Genomic DNA, 19,068 nt, shown 5'->3' with positions numbered 1-19,068 from the left:
CAAAGCAGCAGCTTTCAGTCTCAGCATTCACAACCAGTTCACAGGCAAGCGACAGGCCAACATGCAATGTGTTTAGAAGCAGGGAAGGGTCAGGAACGGGCCTGCCCCAAAGGGTGAACACAATGGCAAGAAGGGAGATGGAGAAGATTTGAACACAACAGACAGGTCCATGCAGGAAGCACGTGGGTTAGGTCAGCAAAAGTAGTTTCTGAAAAGTTCTTTAAATATCAGTACTGAAGTTAGGGTAAAAGCAGCTGTCTTTAAGAAAAAATCCCTAACTTAAAGCTCCAAGAGAAAATACAGGGCCTAATTCGAGGGACTCAGACCCAAGCCTGAGGCAGGATATGAGGCCTGCCTAGGTTGGAGGCTGTGTGGCTAGTAGTACATCAGTACTTCCCCTTACCCTAAAGTGCCTGCAATTGGGCTTAATTGAGGGCATATTTAATTAACATTGAGCCTCCCCAAATGGAGAGTAATAATAAATGGCATACAATTAAGTTAAACTGCATTTAGTGACTGAGCAGGGATCCCTTAGCTTTGAATGAAAAGCCTCGTATGTTCCATCAGCAACATGATTGATGGTCAAGGGTTTTGCATTTGCAGCAGCAACCACAGGCAGAAAAGAGATCCAAAATGATTGCCAAATGCATGCACAGAGAGGGGGAGCAGGGCTGGCAGCTGGAGGCAGCGTGGGGTGCAGTGCTGTGTCAGTCACTGCAGAGGCAGCAGCACTGTCAGTGACAGCCTTGCGATATCTAGGCAGAGTCCTGCTTCCACCTCAGATAATTTTGCAGTACCAGCTCAGAAAGCACAAGCTTGCAGTCTTGCATTTGAGTATCATCCAGGCACAGCTCTTTGCCTCGACCACCAGAGCCCACATTTATTTATGTGGCTGGCACCGCTTATGTGGGCCACAGTTGACAGCAGTGATGAACCGTGAAACACCACATCTCGGTCTCGTGGCCTTTTCCCATGATCCTGGATTCTGCAGTATAACTTTTCTGGCACAAGATAAAGCTGATGCAAAATGCACATTGTGTAAATACACATATAATGTCCCTGGCAATCATAGCCTTCCTGGAATTAATGCTCCTGGAGGCAGCACTTCCGAGGACTGTTGCAAAAAGCTGGGCATTTTCAGAATATCATCTAGTTGCTACATAACTTTTGACCAAATCTCATCTAAAATCAAAGGGAGCCCGTAAGTGCTTTGGAATGGACTCATTATGGGAACAATTTTCTGCTGTATGTAAAACAGCAGCTGATGAGGGAAACAGAATTATTAGTTTATTTACTTGTGTGCATTAGCACTTTGTCAACCATTTCTTGTCTTTGTTTTTAAACAAATCAAGCTGAAAGCCCATCAGCTTGCTGTGAGCTTAGCAAGAGCTGTGTTACCCTCATCACTCTACCTGCCTGTACCTCCCACCATGTGCACTGGCTTTTCCCCCTAGGATGAGCCAGCCTGTGCTGGCCAAAGCTCGGTGGTCACGCAAAGTGAAAGCAGTACCAGCCAGCTGGGAGACTGCCACATCATGTTTGGTGGTGGAATATGACACATACAAGTCATCTGAATTCAGCTGAATCCTTTATTTCCCTTGGTCACAAGCACGGGGGAGAGTACCTCAGGTTTATATGAGAGGTGCTGGGCTACAACTTCTGCTCACAGGAGAGTAACTACACAAGAGACAGCAGCTTTACTCAAGCTGCTGTTTGTATTCCCCATCACCTCATGCTTGGGTTGAAGAATTATACTTACAAATTCATATAAAAGACTATTTCTAAACAAAAACAACCCATGGAAAAACAGACTGCAACAGCTGCTGCAGCATTTTCAACCAGGGTGCCTTAGGCTCTCCTCAAGCCCAGAGGCTTCCCCTCCTTTCCCCATGCAGGTGTAAATGCAGCGGAGAGGTTTCCACCACCAAAGCTCACCTCATCTCCTAAGTTGTGTGAGCATGGCCATAGCTATTCAATAGCTGCAACCACTCAGACTACGCAGGGATTTCCATCCAGGAGAGGACCCAGGCATGATCCAACCCGAAGGTGAGCAGCAAGGTGCTGGGTTAGGACCGCCACCTGCAGCAGCTCTGCTGTGGTTTGGGCAAGCTTTATTCTCAGGTCTGGGCTCCAGCTCTGGGAAGATGTTTGCTGTTCTCAGAACAGTCTCGTGCCAGTCCATAAAGTACTGCATGCAAAATATTTTCCTTGAGGCCATGAGGACACTGAGTACATTCTCATTATGTAACCAATGATTACTGTGTAACTGGAGAAATGAGCCAGTGATGCAGAATTTAGTTTCCTTTCCTGGATAAAGCCTGTTTTCTTGCTCCAGGTGAAACTTCCATTTTACCATTGACCCTTCATGCCCTGCTTGCAAACCTTCCTGTTCTCCTTTTATATAAACCACACCACTCTACATGGACCCCATCAGTCTCCAGGGGAGCAGACCCCACTGCCAACCACATTTCAAAATGTCACGTTTGAGTGCTGAGGTAACAACATGGTGTTTCATAAATACCATCTAATTTTCCTCTGTGCTTTTCATCAGCAGAACACAGTTGTTGTTTGTACACCAACCCGGGTTGTGACAAGAGAGGGCTGAAAGATTTAGGGAATGCTTCCATTCAGGACAGAAATCATGTGAGTCACTCTTGGCTTCCGCTTCAAATGAACTGTGATAAAATTACAACACTTTTGTAAGCATAATTAACTAAGTTGATAATTTAACAATGTGACATCATGAACCAGAGCACCAGGCAGGGCAATATCTGAACCCTGAAGCCAACTCTAGCAGCACTGCAGGGATGTGTGCTGTGGGAGTGAAATGGGCATGGCTTTTGTTCCTGCTGCCTGCTCACAGGTTCACCAAACCCTCCTGTGCTGCATTAGGAGCCTTCTCCTTCCAGAGGCCAATGTTAAAGTAAGCCTGCAGTATAAAAATGTGCTGGAGACTAAAATAGCTGCGTGTGATTTTTCATTCTTTTCTTTTAAAAGCTTTGAACTGCTGAAATTTGAACAAAGAACACACATTACAGGTGAAATTCTGTATTATAATCATTTCCATTTTTTTCTTTTTCATTTTAAATATCCAGTTAAAGATCCATAGTCTTTGCACATCTTTCTGATGGATAAAAAGTGCTCCTGGCCCAATTTGCCAGCAGGCATGGTGCAGTGTGTGACAGCAGCTGTGGAACAGTGTGGCCAAAGTTCATCAATTTATTAAATTTCACTGTCTTCAAAAAATAGATTCTGAGAGAAATGCCTCTCTAAGCCTAATGCTAGCAACAGAAAAGTTACCTGATAATCTTGGACTAGAAATAGAAATCTTTGGATTTTGTGCCCAAAGACAAAAATTGTCTTCCTACAGCCCAATGTCAATGGTATGGGGTAGAAAGGAAAACACATTTAAGTATGTTAACATTTAGGGATGCCCATTGTGTTAAGATTTTGTCATCTGAAAATAAGGATGAAAACAACTCCTGCCACAATTAGAGGAACAAAGCCTCCCTACCAAGGTCTGTCGCATGAAATTGTTGTGAGTGCCTTCCAGCATTTCATTTCAAAATTAAGTTCTCATTTTGCAAAATTTCGTTGTGTATTTCTTTTTCCACCTGCCCAGTATTTCAGGAAGAGCAGCCTGAACATGACCTGCCACAACTTTGTCATCCTCTGAGACACAGTGGGGCTACACAGACTAAGCTACCAGAGAGAATGCCCTAATTAGGATTTATTAGAATTCTTTTCTTTCTCATTAACAGCATTAAGGGCTATAGTTACACAGCAGTTTGTCACGTGTAGGTTTTTTTCCTAGAGAAGTGTTTCTTGCCATGTCATAATAAAACAGTGGGCCTGCAAGATCTCACTGCTTCTGCTGCAAAAGCCCTCACACCCTGCTCCCCGGCAGCTCCAAGTGACTTATTTAATCTCCCTCACATTTCAACAAAAATGCAGACCTATCTGTCTTTATGGATCAGGGCAGTGCAGACATACTTAAGGAGCCACTGTTTCAGTAAGTCGTACAGACTGTTCGGCTTTTCCAGCACTGAAATATTTTTAAAACCGTTATGAAAATAAAGCGCTCCTCCCATGGGGGACAGAGGAGAACAAACGCCACGTGACGGAGCGAGGACGCTGCTTAACGCGCAGTGGAGCCGTCCTCAGGGTAGGACACGGCCACTTTTCTGTGCTCTGCTCACACCGTTTGGTCTACACGAATGCAGAGCAATTGCACCCTGCTTAAGCTCTCTCCAGATGCTTTGGTTCATGGGATGGGAGTTTCTGATACTCACCTGCAAAACGGAGCAGAAAGTGACAGAGCTGGGGAGCATGGGCACAACCTGCTCTGCAGCCCTGACACGTATGACCTTCAGCAACTTACTGCCTTTTTGAGTGAGTTTTGTGCTCTGTAGAATGAGAATAACTCTTGTGGGAAAAAGGAGGATTTTTAAAATGAGCCAGACCTATAAGAAATAACATTTAGATAGAACCAGATTACAGGCACTCTCTGTAATTGCTCAGACAGCAGAGAATTGCGCTGGAGAAAGGAGAGCACGTGCTGCAGCCCTGGGTGGGTTCCTTCTCTTTATTCGTTTGTGTGGTTCTGTAATACACAAGCAACACAAAGACAAATGTAACGGCACAGTTGGCTGTCTCCTGAAGATTATGTAACTGGATGAGACCACAGTTTGACATTGTCAAATGTGAAAGCTTAATTAAATTGTACAGACATACCGAAGACTCAGGACTGGATCCAACTAGAAATGTAAACACCCAAAGCAACAATTCGTGGACTCTGAATTCCTGGATTTGGTGCCACAATCCCGACACACACCCTCCCCCTGCCTCTCGGGTTAGGGAAGGGAAGAGAGTATGGCCTGCACACACACACTGCAAACAGCATGAAAATACATAAATTAATGAGCTGAGAAACTGAAGAACAAACCTCAGCTTGAAAGCTAAGCATGTCTGGCTTGCTCTTTCACTGGGCAGAGCACTGAGACTTTTTGCTGAACGTAGCTGCTATTATCTACTGGAAAACTCAGGACCACGCCGAGGCAAGGTTAAGACATATTAGAATGATGGTGGCTGTCTCCACTAAAAATGAAACCTTCATAAAAAACTCCATTCATTGCCAGAATATCTCCATTTTCTTCCTTTACATAGTAACCTGCAATTCAGATTTCTGAGATTCTGGCAGATGTTCCCTGAATGGCATCCCATGCTCCCGGTGACCTGGGTGAGAGCAGACGTCTGGCTAACAGGGTCTTGGTTCACAGAACCCAAACACCACAACCGCACTGAAAGGCAATGCTCTCTTGTACCAGCTGGAGTCTGGTTCACGTCACCAGAGCCTGGAAAATCACAGAGAAAAATAAACAAGAAAGGTCTAGCCTCGTCCAGTGTCTGAGGTGTTTGAAGCAACAGCCCCATCATGGGCTACCACACTGAGATAGGATGTTAAGCAGGGTCCTTCCCTTCACCATGCATACCCTACGACCCAGGTCAGTTCTTAGAATATGTATATTTTTTTTCTTGTAAGTTATGTCCTCTATTTCACTGGCTTAAAGTCAGAGGTCTAAGGTCAGAAATTCCAGCACAGACCCACCTCGTGTCTCATGCCCACACTGCACTGGTAGCATAATTCTGGGGCGAGCCAGCTGGCTTGTGGCACGGTCAGGGTTGGGCTGGGACCCCCGTTCAGCAGGGCTGTCTTCTCTGCCTGGGGAATCTGACAGGACTGAGGGAACTTTTAATGCAGTTCCTCACTCACACCGCAGTGTCTGTGAGAGGTGGGAGGGGAAGAGATCATTAAAAGAAATCCTTGTGCATCTCCAGGCTATTCCCCAGCTAATCTGCATCTTATTTTTTGCTGCCAGGGTGGATTGGTTCAGGTCTTTAGATACAACAGGCCATAGACTCCTTGGCCAAAAAGCAGACTAATAATTGGTCTGCTATTTTTTTTTAAAGGAAGAAGAAAAATAAAATCAATAAGTGCAGCCTCTGAAGAGCTATCAATACCATTAGCCACTGTGGAGAAAGTGCCATTAATCCACTACTGTGCCCCAAGGGGAGCAGTCTGTACCTTGAATGTTCTTTGTCTGAAACTAGAAAAACAAACAAAAAAAAGTGTGTGATGAACAATTAGCTGAAGCTGACATCTTTGTGGTCATTAAAACCCAACAGTTGTTTTTATTTCATGCAATGTATGTTTATTATTGTAAAACCACTCCGTGTTTGTTGTGAATTAATGCTGTCCACTGACACACTGGGAAAATTTAACCAGAGCATACCTTCCTATCTTTTAAAAACTTAAAATATGTAAGAATACTGGGCTTATTTTGGAAAAAAGGAAAATATTCAAATGCAGCAAAGGTCCCCATAGCTTAATTAACTTTACTGCTTTCCATGCAAACAGCGTAAGCGAACATTTAGAGAGTGAACAATTAGTGCCTCTGGGTTAGGAGGGTAAGATGAAAAGCAAGGAATTAACCAGAACACTCACACTTTAACGACGTAAGGCTTTTTTTCCCCTGAAGGTCACCCTCCGTACCTTGCATATTCTCACCCTCTCCCCTTACCTTTTCCTCAGAATTTTTGCCTTCCCTCTCCCAGCTCAGTTCCAAATGTTTTAAATATTTTTTCTCTACCCACGTCAGTAGAAAAGAAATGCCATGGAGTCACCAGTACCATTTGGGGAAGTTCGCACCCTAAAATAACCTTGTGCTCTGCCTGAAGGGCCAGTAGATAAGGAAACGGTAACCAGGAGCCTGGCCAGAGTGATTTAGGGTTATATTAAACTAGCTGCAGAGCAGGTCTTTTTCATTCCCATCATGGCAGCTGAATTTATAAAGCCAATATTAAACTAACATGCACATTACCAAATCAAGTGCTGCCACTGGGCAAGGTTAGATCCTAGGCCTGAATTTCTGCAAATATCCTAAGACTAATTGCACAAGCTCGGCTTTCTGGATGCCGCTCCAAGCACAGCGCCTGCACCTCCCCGTGCACACGAAGCCTGTGATGCACGCACCATCTAGTGGCAACACAGCAAATGTGCTGGCGAGAACTAAAATCTCACTTGGAACCAAATAGAAATCGTCGCTGAAGTCTCTAATGGGCTGGTAACTCTGTCAGGGACTTAGAGCTGCCTCTAGAGAGTAAATTTTAAAAATACAAAGAGGTGAGCACTCTGAGGCATGGGGTATTCGGGGAACACTGAACAAGGTAATTTATTTCCAAACAAAGGAGCATCAACATGAAGAACGTGAGGTCTGGAATGACACAGGAGTGCCAGGGAGAGGTCTTTGGGGGCTTCAATGATTTACACAGCAAGCATGCTCAGATACTTTTATGTTTTCTGCTGTTAGTGATGGGACATCATATGAAACAAAAATCTGCACTTCTATGCATACACGCTGATGCAGAAGAGTACACTGCATGAAGACAGTGACATTAAAATTAAGGACAAGAGTTGGCTTGAATCTCATTCCTGAAGGAAAAAAAATATATAAGGCAAGAAATCTTCACTTTGGTCCCCTCCTATGGTAAATTAATGGAAAGAGGAACCTTTGAATCTCTTCTTGCTGCCAGATGCCAAGGGGCAGATCTACTTGGGTTTTCTAGGGATTTGTGGTGGGGGCACGCAGCAGGTTACTGCACACAGACCAAGGCCATGGCTCCTGCGCTGCACAAAGGATGTTGCTGACTGACTTGTGAAAGGGGGCCAGCTATGAAGACATGGAGGTGCAGTTTACATTAGGGAGAAAGCTTCACATTTTAGTTTTGGACAGGTGTTTTCCACCAATTCTGGAGGCATTACTAACCACTCCTTGACTTTGCAATCCAAAGCCAGTTGATTCAGACTGTTTTCTTTTTTGTTCTGGGGGCCTATATAGTACAGGAAAAGCTTTTGGGGATGATTGAGTCTCTTATTTGCTTCCATTTTACCCTTAGCATACTTCATTCACTTCAGCCATATGTGCAACTTGAGGAAAAGTTTCACGAATTAAGTTAAAATATGAATTAGACTTCAAGAAGGTTTGAAACAGATATTGGATTTATTGGTCAGCTATGAGTAGGAAAATACATTGGTAAAGAAAAAGAAGACCCTGTATATAAATATAATACTAACTAGTTAAAATTTGACCAAGAAGAAAGTTCCACTGAAGAGAACAGTAAAAGCCCTTGTTTACCATCAGACCATATTCAGTTTCCCATTTATCTTATTGAAGAGCTGCCTATAGACAAATGCAACATTCTTTGAGCTTAGTGCAGATAATGTGCTGGTTTTTGTTACATGAATGGTAAACAAGAGTTAGTCCAGTGCATTACACATTATACAGAAGTACTGTGAATAAAGACTAAGATATTCTATTTTAGACACTACTTGAACATACCAAGACACTTAAGTGTTACAAATTTATGCAACCAAAAGGAAAGAATAGCAGTTAACATACTAAAAAATACTGTGTCCGGCTGGATGAAGAAGGCTTGCTACTTATGCGGTTAACTGATTATTATTATTTTTAAAGTTTTACAGTGTAATTAGTTTTCTTTTCCAATGATGTTGTAATTATTTTGTCTTTAGTACAGGTTTTACTGTGTGGCTGAAAAAGCAAACCATAAACTATCTTTTGAGTCTGCTCAAAAACAAACAAACAAACAAAATCATCCCCCCTCCCACCAAAACTTGAGAGATTTGCTAAGGTTACACCAAAAATGCATACATACAATGTTCTAACCAAAGTCAGTTTTGTCAGTGTTAGCCAAATTTACTTTTTTGTTTTTGAAGCTGCTAAAAGGACAAAATAATTACAAAATTCACCAACTTATATGCTCTTCCCCTTCCACCCCCCAACTTGTGTTATTTTAAAGCAGTAACTCATGGTATTAGTCTCGTACTCTAATCAATTCGTTTAGTTGAGTATGCTTCAATTTACATTTGGATACTCAGAATTCTTTGCAAGTGTAGCTAAAAGTTGACAAGATATGGCTGACCATACTTTACGTGGAAAAAAAAGCCTGGTCAAACCTAATAAATCCTTTTAACCCTTGGATGTTTTGTGACTTTTGCTCTATGTGCTTTTACAACAAGAACACTGAAGGTACATTATGGCAACACCCAAAACAACCTCAAATAAAAACATCGCAAATAACCATTTTATGTTAAAGACTATGAAGCAAACATTTTGATTTTGTGAAGACATGGTTTATTGCCTTATTCTATGTTATAGCTGGAAATTGAGACTTTTGAGTTAGATTTGACACAGGAATATATTTTTTTTGAAAGATTGTTTGACAAAGTGTATCTCAGCTCTGTTTTGGTGCCATCTGGTCTTTCCCTGTATTCACAAGATTACTCATTCCCTCACCCCCCAAGTCACCACTGCAGTCCAGTTAAAACCCAGTGAAGTCAAAGGAGTGTCTTCAATGTACTCATCGGGTTTTCGGTTGGGACCCGATGGACTAGTATAAAAGCTGGAGGAAACGGTTATTTACATGGACCCTTCGACTGTAAGGTGACTGAACAGGAATAGTTGTGTCTCCAAAAGCACAGTGGGCCATATTTTAATAGGATGTCATAAAGTCAAATGCTTTTAAATCTAAGAGATATAGGAGAACACATATTGGATAAAGCTCAAACCTTTTGAATCTAACAAGTGCACTCAAGCTCCAGCATCTATTAAAGTAAATTATCCCCCTCTAAGAAATACAAAATGAGTAAGTGCTTCCCTTCCCCTTCTGTAAAGCTTTCTGGACTCATTACACAATCCAGATAATCAGAAAAGAAAAATAGTTTGCTCAGTTTGACAAGCAAAATTGGCTCATCATCACTGGAAATTGTCATGATGTACGTTACCAAGACATCATTAAGGAAACATGAGTAAAACACCTTTTATTCACACTTTACAAAAAAACCCAAAAAAACAAACAGAAAAAAAATAACACTACGCATTAAGTCTACTACAGCAATACTACCAGCATTTCAATGTACTGATTATAAACTGGACATGTTTGGTGTTTTCACAACTAAAACCGAAACAAAATAACCCCTAGAGATCAGGTCCCAGACAAGGATTCAAGATCAAAATTTCTCCTATTGAAATTTTAAAATGTACACTTTACATATCCAAACTGTTAGTAATGTTTACTTTCAGCTTAAAACTGAATTGTTGGAGCACACTTATGTGCTTACCAATTTCTAATAAAATTTTGAATCATTATTACCAATCCACTCATATATATAAAAATTCACAATATTTAGAAAGTTATAATGCTCAGTGTCCTTTTGCTTCCCTGCCCGCAGCTGAAACAAAAGCTGTTTAAGACCAAGCTCTCTATCTCCACTTTTTTTTTTTTACATTGATTATTTAAGTTGTATTAGTTTAAGGAGATAACTTCTCTCTTTTAGGATACAAATACACAAGTTAAATTTGTAAGCTTTTATATACTTGGCTTCATGACACAAATGGCACTGAGGGTATACTACAACTTTAGTCTTGACACTTTAAAGTAAGACTTGGTCACTTTAAAAAATGATCTGAAGAATTGTCTTTGGGACCTGTTTTGAAAACGCATTTATTTTTACACTGCTTCATCAATAGAAAATGTAAGGTTGTTAAGTATTTTTTTCTTTAAGGAATTACACTTTCTGAAACTGAGGAACACACAAACTAAGGAGAATTCACATGATAATTCTTAGTGGGAAAAAGAGCACTGTGCAATGACACTGAAAGAAGCAGTGCATGGGTATTAGAAGCTAGAAACTGTGTACCCATAACCTGAACATGTTCAAAGAGTGTGATATCCAATGCTTCACAAAGGAAAAAAAAGATGCCACAGCTTATACAAAAGTATTTTCATAAAATTTTCACAAGTGTTAACATTATTTAAAAAAATAAAAGAGGATGCACAGGCTCTCTCTGCATGCACAGGCAGTGCTAGTTGAGAACAAATTTAAGCAGGCACAGTGGAGATAGAACAAGTATTTAAAACAGAAACAAGCTGTACACAGTTATCCCTAAATTTTACTTCAAAAGTTAGAGATGAGAAAAATATCTGAGTGTATACGCATCAGCAATAACTTTGAATGCATACAGGTTTACTTATATTCACTGCTTAGCTTATCTGTTCTGCGAGAACACTATGCTTTTCTCTTTTTTAAATCAGAAATTAACAGAAAGTATTTAGTTATCTCTGTAAGATATTAAGATTTTATAGATTTGGATTTTAAAAGCAACGTTCTCAATTGAACATAAAAAGTAGTACAAAAGGGCTAACAAAACCCTAACAGTGCAAATCGTTAGCAGAGAAAACCTGTGACAACCTCTTTTACAAGCTGGCCTTTATAACACATGAAAACAGATAAAAATTTAGCCTTAGTTTACAATACAATCATTTTCCAAATCTGATTTTTTTTTTTTTTAAGTACAAAATCTCATAAATCAGGTTTTCTGTTGTTCATATACAATCAATAAAGGCTAAATTCAAATTCTATATTTTACAAACAAGTCTGAAAAAGCAGGGAGTGAAGTACGGAAGAATGTTCTGTGGATGTTCCTACTGGCCTCAAAAAAGTAGTGCTACAGATAACTGTGCAAAGAGAATATACTGTATAACAATTCCCTATTTCAAGGCATGAAAATGTCACGTTGGATAAAAGAAACAGGAAAGTTAATTGTAACGTATTAAAGAAAGGTGCAAATGCACCAATCACTGTTGAACAGTATACAAAGTATATTGGGCTCAGAATTGTGTCTGTTGATAGCACCTGGCTTTTACTATGTCTTTAGCAAATAATTAGATTTAAGATTAAGATTATTAAGAAAAAAAAATCCCTGTTGGCCATACCTCACTCCTCTATATTCAGATTTTACAATTGTACAAGTTAGATTGAGGTTGCCCTCTAAAATGTACTTAACTACCTCCTGCCAGGGAGATGGATTCCATTTACAGGAGGCAGGAAAGGCAGCAAAAGCTCCAGTTGTGCAAAAAGTGAGAAGTGGTCAGAAGGGATGAGCGGATGCGGACAACCACTTATATTGTTCTCTATTAACCAATGATGATCCAAAGGTCCAAGAATGCCAAGTATGTTTAGCTGAGGTTTAGAATAGAAGATGTAGTCAATAATACCCTAAAATGAGAATAGAAATAACATTATTAGTGTGTAACCTTTATCCAAGTTATTATTATTATTATTATTTAAACAAATGTGAGTTTAGGATTAGGAGTAACTGAAATGCTACCATTCCTTCTCCACAGTATACCATCAGTTTAGGAGGCTTCTATTTCCTGTCCTGTCCCAATACAGATTAGGGAAACAAAGAACAAGTCCACTTCATATCATTCATGCTCTGCTTTTGCAGGTTGTCATTTCCAACCTCCCACAAAGCTTCAAATCACACTTCTGATTTTGAAGAAGGAAGCAGCCCTCTGTTTCCTCATGCCAAGGGTACACTGACAGCTTTCCAGTAACAGTGTGGATTGCTTCCTTGGAATTGGCAGCTTAACTGCCTGTGTTCTACTACTTCATTTAGCTTGGAGTATTAAAATACATCACATATATATATGAAAAGAAAACACAACTCCATCTCTTGCAAATCTACTACAAGATCCTAACACAAAAAAAGGATGACTTAGCTACTGGAGTGCTCAACATTTCAATGTCCAAGAAACCATGTTTTAAATATAAGTTCAGCAAATCTGCTGTTAGCTATCTAAACATTAACTTCTTTGTTAAACAATTAACATGAATTGCTCTAATAAAACTTAAGATAGGAAACTTTTTCAAAACAGCAGCAAAGTTTTTTTACCTTGAAATCAAATGTGTAATTTGTATAAGGCATTAGACCATTCTCATAGGCACTCTTCAACTTGAAACCATGTGTAATTCTTCCGTTTGTTGTTCCATTTTTTCCATTACAGCTGAAGTTAGTAAGACTTTCATTGTATCTCAGTTCCTTGAAATCTTTGTGGTTTGTTTCCACTCCACCAGTACTCAAATACTCAACAACACCTGATAGGAGAGACAAACACACAGAAAGCTGTTAACAAGCATTCAGCATGTAAATGTGTGTGGATTACTCTGAGTTCTATATGCAATTTTCTGCTTTATATAAGGAAACCCTTAACAAATACACAATACAGTCAGCAGTTCTTATAAAATACTGTGAGACACATGAACTGGCCATTGCAATAAGCACCAGCTTGCTTTCTTGCTATCATATTTAAAAAGAACAATCTAAACAAAAACCCCACACACTTCCAGCACTCTGAACAGTAACCACTCATATCAACCCTAGCAGATGTTAACAGTTGCCAGAGGCCAGAAGGAAGGCAGACCAAGAAGGAAGATTACTATATTTAATAATTAGCAGCAAGAAAGAAGGATGGCTCTTGAGTTCAGTACTTGAATACCTGAGAAAGAGTACCTGAGAAAGAGTAAAGAAGTGGTTCACTGAACCTGTTATTTCCTTGCACTTTATAAAGTTGCCACAAAATCATAAAAATTAGCACAATAGTAAAGAGCTATGAAGAATTCCTTTCTGGTAGGAGATATATTGAATTTTCGGAGTCCTAAAACATCTGAGCTGCAGAAAATGACTATAAGGATGCAACTTTAAAGAGAAGAACATGTATTTTCACACTTAAAGTAATAAGAATAAATAAAAAAACAACCACCCCCAATTATCGGTAACATACTAACATTTCCAGTTATGTTGGAAGACATTTTCTTCCTTTCCATTTCTGTCTAAGATAACAATCAAAATGATCCTGAAAGACAAGACAGAACTACACTACTGCATAGACAATAAAAGTCACTCACAAAAGAAGCAGTTTATCTTTTATCCTTCCTTAGTACCTTTAGAGCTTGTAATATGAAACAATGTGTTAGCTGGGTTGAAATTTTCTCTAAAAATTGAGACCTTAGAATTTAAATTGTTACAGAAAAATAATAAAACAGTGCTCTTACCAGAGTCTGGCAGAGAATTCAGATCGGCACACAGTACAAGTGGAATGGTTCCATGTTCTCCCGAAACACCAGGCTTGAGAGTACGGGAAGCTTTATCAATAATGTTCTTTACCTCAGACAGGAACATCATAGTCTGAACTAGCTTCACGTCAGAATAATCTGGGTCCCAATGCATATGTGCATTAGCAACAAGAACTAGCTGCTTTTCCATCCCAAGGTGTGTTTTTCCAGCTAAAATTTAAAATGGATTATTTACTTTATGTGGTCAGCAACAGAAAACGTTATCATCTTTAACTGTGTTGTATTTTATACAAGACATTTGAGGGGAGGAAAAATACCAGTTGCTTGAAGACAATTCATACCATTTAGTTTAAGATGGCTATACAACTCCTCTTAGATCTAGTAAGTGTTTTAGTTGATCCTAAGTATTAGGAATAATTTTATTTCACACTGAAGACCATTAACAGACTATCACTGTAATGCTTACGTATTTAGGAATACCATGATCACCATAAACAACAGATAACCACACTAACAGAAAACTATTGTAGTTTTAAAAATTAAAACAGTTTTCCTCAGGTTATCTGTGAGTGCAAACAAGCTCTGCCCATATCTTACTAGGCAATGAGCTCTGCGTTTTAAAGTTACTCACATTGTTAGCTACCTACTTAGAATTACTTCTTAAAAAGCTTGTTAGAATGTGAACTAAAATCATACTTGGATAAACATAAATGTTGAATGGTACCTACCCACTGAGGTACTTGTAAAGCCAACTTACATCTCATAAATTAAGGAATGACAGGGCAGAACAAGTTGGGTTTAAGCATAACATTGAAGAAAACAAACTAAAATGATGCAGATACATGAACCTGGAAAACCCAACTACTATCAACTGATTCTCTGATACCTGTACATCTCTCCAAGCAAAGTCCATCAAAGCAAAATAGTACAAGTGAAGCTACAAAGAAAAAAAACAACAACTATCTCATCCTTTGAATAATACATCTTTTCTCCAATTTCTCTTTGGAAATAAGTTTGTCTGGGCATACAGTGTGTGAACACTCATCTGTAGAATCTAGTTTCTGTTTTACTGTAACAAAAGTCCATTTTTTTTTAATTTATAAAATACAATCATTTCAAAAATTAAGCTAGATAGGACTTACATGACATTTCTATCAATTCTTTTCGCAGTTCTAATAATACAGCAACTCCAATGTTATCTTTTGTCATAACTCTGTTCAACATAGCTTCTGAACCTTCTGAGTTTGCCATAGCTAGTTGATTGAACTCAACGGTATGTTTTTGAACCAAAGTAAATCTGAAAGAAGAACATTATATGTGATTTCTTCAGTAAACAGATATCAAAGGAAATGTTATAGATAATTCTCCTTTTAATTAAAGCTCAAACATTTATGATGAGAAAGTCTCAGCCTATAACAATTTCATAAAAATCCTAAACTGAAATCAAAGGATAAAAAAAAAAAAAAGCTAGGGAAACTGTAAGGTATTAAGCTGATTTTAAATTTAAATATTTATTTTATTTTTAAAAAGAGAAAAATATAGAATAGGAGCTCTTGTTTTTGATTCTCCATGAGATTCTAGTTCAAACTTGCAGGTTTAATAGAGTGACTGAGTAATTGTTTTTTGGCACCTACATTTACTTGTGAACACAAAGGAATGGAAGCAGAAGGAAGGAAAACTATTACTGTCATATCCAAATAGTTGTACAAGTATAATATGATACAACGAGTAACTATTGCAGCTCTTAAATAATGTCTTAGTATCATTGCTCACTCCTAAAAATAGGTGCATTCTTTTCCCCTCCTTTCTCAGAAGATAAATGCATCAAAAAAGTCAGTCATCTGAGCCCTTACTTCAGCAATTTTGATTACCTACCAATTAATTAAAACAAAAAAAAAAAAAAAGGAAAAAGCATTTGCTTCCTTCTAATTATTAACACCTAATGGTAGTATATGAAGTGTAACTTAGTGAAGTCCTAACCTGTTTTGTTCCAATAGAAGAAAATTTCAACTTCAGCAAAAATTCAGGATAAAATTCTCCATTGCTAGTTATGCACAAAAAGATTTCTCCTATACAAACTACTCCTTCTAGAGATTGGAATGCTCCATAACAAACATTGAACAGCTACAGAAAGGGTGACTAATGCCAAGTTGTTTTGACTGTAGAATGACACAAGAAATTGTGTGAAAAAGAGCAAGACACAATAGAAGGCTTTACAAAACCTATCACTTACTTTTCTGTTTTGAAAAATATTGCACAACCATCAACATGTTTTCTTTCCTGTTCTGACATTGTCCTAGCTCTGGATTTTGGACTGAAGAATCCATTATAGCCACGTTCTTTCAATTCTACCAGGAAAAAACTGTAGTACTGTTCAGTTTCAACCTCCTATAGAGTCAGAATAGAGCACAGCATGAATGTACGATAGCAAAATACACAGGACTGTTATTATTTAGACTTGAAGTTTAAATCATTTTCAAATTAGATTAGAAAAAAACAAACACACATAAGAATCAAGTATATCACAGAATGTAAATTTGAGAGCAATATTCCTATTTTAAAAAGAAAATAGAATGAATTTCTGTAATCCACAGAGTTATGATTATCTTAAGCCTTTTATTTGAAAATGTGTCAATTATACCCCCACATACACATGTACACACAAAGACACCCCCACATACATTTCTTTGATCAGCAGCTGCTGGTTCACATTCCAACTGTGTGGGCTGAAAAGCATTCTTTTGATGTCAAGCAACAAATACTGCTCTAAACACCCTTTCTTTTTTCTTTTGTTTTCAGACGGTTTTGAAAACAGACCATTTACTGTAAATATAGTTAACATAGAGAAACCAGCAGACGAGAATACAAAAGGAAAAGAAATAGTAGCATATCTTTTACCTGAAGACTTATGATGTCGGCATTACAGCTCAGGATTTCCTGCATAATGGCTTTTTTTCTGTATTCCCAGTTCAGTGCCCAAGATGGACAATAGCCATACAACTGCCGGGTAGCATATTTGTCACAAAGTACGTTGTAACACATGACAGAAAACAAGGCTGTGGATAAATAATGTTACTTACACACTGACGTATTAACAACAAAAAAAACACAGTTATATTCTTCACTTTTGTCTTCTGCAGATTTATAAATGCAAGCTTCATTTGCTTCAACCAAAACTTAACACCTGTACTTATACTAAAAAAGCATTTATTAGTCCTTCTGGAAAGATGTTACCTTCAAGTTTGGGCTTCTGGAAGCCATCTACTAACATTTACTTAGTAAACAAAACCAAAACCACCCTTTATATGGATAATGAAATAGACAGCAGACAAATGTACTCCATGCTAAGTGATGCATTACTGTGAAAAGCCTAGAACAAGGTGTTTTGAACATTTAAATTTGCTAGCTATCCTGAAGTTTGTAAGCTCTTGAAATAGACTATTTAAAAATCTTAATATCACCATGAAATGTAACAGATCCTCATAATTTCGCAGATATACATCAGGGTTAGGAATTTTTCACACAAAGAAGTAGTATAGGCAAAACAGTAAGTAAAAAACATCCACCTCTAATTTTCCTCACAAAGCTTACAATTTGCATGTAACGTTAAACATTTGCTTCTCTGTATTTATTTTGAACAGAAGGGATATAAGACAGTTCAGGGCAGCATGACAGGTAATCCAGTAGGATGGATATTTGGTTTTGTTTTTAAAAAAGCACTAAGGAATTTGCAGTATGATAATGAGATACTTTACTTGGAAGCTTACTGGTAGCTCCTCTCAACAAGGAGGACAACACAGGAGAAGAAAAAATACAGCTGTTTGAAGATTTAGAAAATGAGGCAACAATCCAAGGCTGACTGGGGGTCAAAGCTCAATCCTTTGAAAACAAATAGGTGAGAGCAAGAGACATATTGCATAACATCATGGTCTTTGAAGTAACCTCCTTAATAAAATCAGTAGGGGAAAGTAATGTACGTCAGTCCTGAAACAGAGGACACTGCAATAATTGCAGAATATTTTCAGCCTGCAAATGAATAAAAAGGGCTGTATTTTAGAAAATTCATGCAGAAGAAATTAGTAAGCAGATAAATGCATCCTGATTCCCAAGAGCAAGAAATGTGTGGAAACGGATGATACACAGGGAACTTGAAAGGAAAAAAAAAAATCTACCCTTTTGATAAATTATGACCATGGTCTTCCATTTTTTATTCTTCAACAAATGTTCAATTAAGCCTGTTATAATACAACTATATAACTCATTGTGGACAACAATTTCAGTTCCTGGGAGGAGTATGCTCATTAAGAAGAAACTACATCCTAATAGGATCTGAACCAGGTGTTCCAGTTGAGATAGAACTGCTTCAACTAGCTGCCAGCGATGGTCAGATGATTAATTAATTTAAGTATCAAAAACTTTTCAGCAGATAATAAAGACCAACAGTTTTCATAAAAGGAAATGAAAAGTCCTTGAAGTGTTACAGTACCTGTTGGTCTTGTACGGTCTGGTTCTTGCAACATAATCCAAGATCTTGGAGGCGGTTGTTCTGTTGAAACTATGGAAGTATTTTAAAAATAGAAATACAAGAAGTGATAATCACATTTAATTTATACAGCAGAAATTAATGTTTTAAGAATGATCACTTACTTCTTTTTGCAGTACCTGCCAAATTATCAAGCAAATAGTTCAGTAGCCTTCGTGTCCCATCTGGTTCCTGATAAAGGTTCAGAATATCCTGTGTAAGTGGATTTCCTGCAAACACATTTACAGAAATACTGAAATATGCAGAATCAGTATGAATTTACATATGCACATTTAAAGCCAGCATCTCTGGGAAAAATACTAAATTTACTATGAACTATTAACAAACTTCAAATCTCAAGTCTTCAATCCCACAAACCACAACACGTGCAGCTATTTCTGGTGAATTTAATTGCATTCTCTCTTCTTCTGAAGGCCTGCTCCAAGTGCAGGTGTTGGATCTAACAGCAGGGAGAAATTGGCATGGTACAATGTGCTGCATCACTTGCAGGCACAAAGCTGATGAGGCAAAAAACACAAGAGCAACCTAT

At 38.4% G+C, this 19,068-nt stretch overlaps 1 protein-coding gene across 4 annotated transcripts in view; it reads right to left on the bottom strand.

The window, feature by feature from the left end:
* Nucleotides 1-8,041: 8,041 nt before the first annotated feature.
* Nucleotides 8,042-19,068, bottom strand: part of CNOT6 (CCR4-NOT transcription complex subunit 6) — a 32,125-nt gene continuing 21,098 nt past the window's right edge. For 3 of the 4 annotated variants that reach the window (XM_068697757.1, XM_068697756.1, XM_068697758.1), the window contains 8 exons: nt 18,644-18,748; nt 18,483-18,551; nt 16,895-17,052; nt 16,230-16,384; nt 15,139-15,293; nt 13,976-14,206; nt 12,816-13,018; nt 8,042-12,136 (listed from right to left, as the gene is read on the bottom strand). In XM_068697757.1, the coding sequence (XP_068553858.1) occupies nt 11,924-12,136; nt 12,816-13,018; nt 13,976-14,206; nt 15,139-15,293; nt 16,230-16,384; nt 16,895-17,052; nt 18,483-18,551; nt 18,644-18,748 (1,289 nt within the window). In that variant the 3' untranslated portion in view covers nt 8,042-11,923. The remainder of the gene's footprint in view (nt 12,137-12,815; nt 13,019-13,975; nt 14,207-15,138; nt 15,294-16,229; nt 16,385-16,894; nt 17,053-18,482; nt 18,552-18,643; nt 18,749-19,068) is intronic. The other variant, XM_068697759.1, reaches the window with a different exon arrangement.

This window comes from Anas acuta, chromosome 14, assembly GCF_963932015.1.
Source record: "Anas acuta chromosome 14, bAnaAcu1.1, whole genome shotgun sequence".
Lineage (NCBI taxonomy): Eukaryota > Metazoa > Chordata > Aves > Anseriformes > Anatidae > Anas > Anas acuta.
Note: the sequence above shows the minus strand (reverse complement) of the source record. Positions and strands in the feature narration are given on the sequence as shown.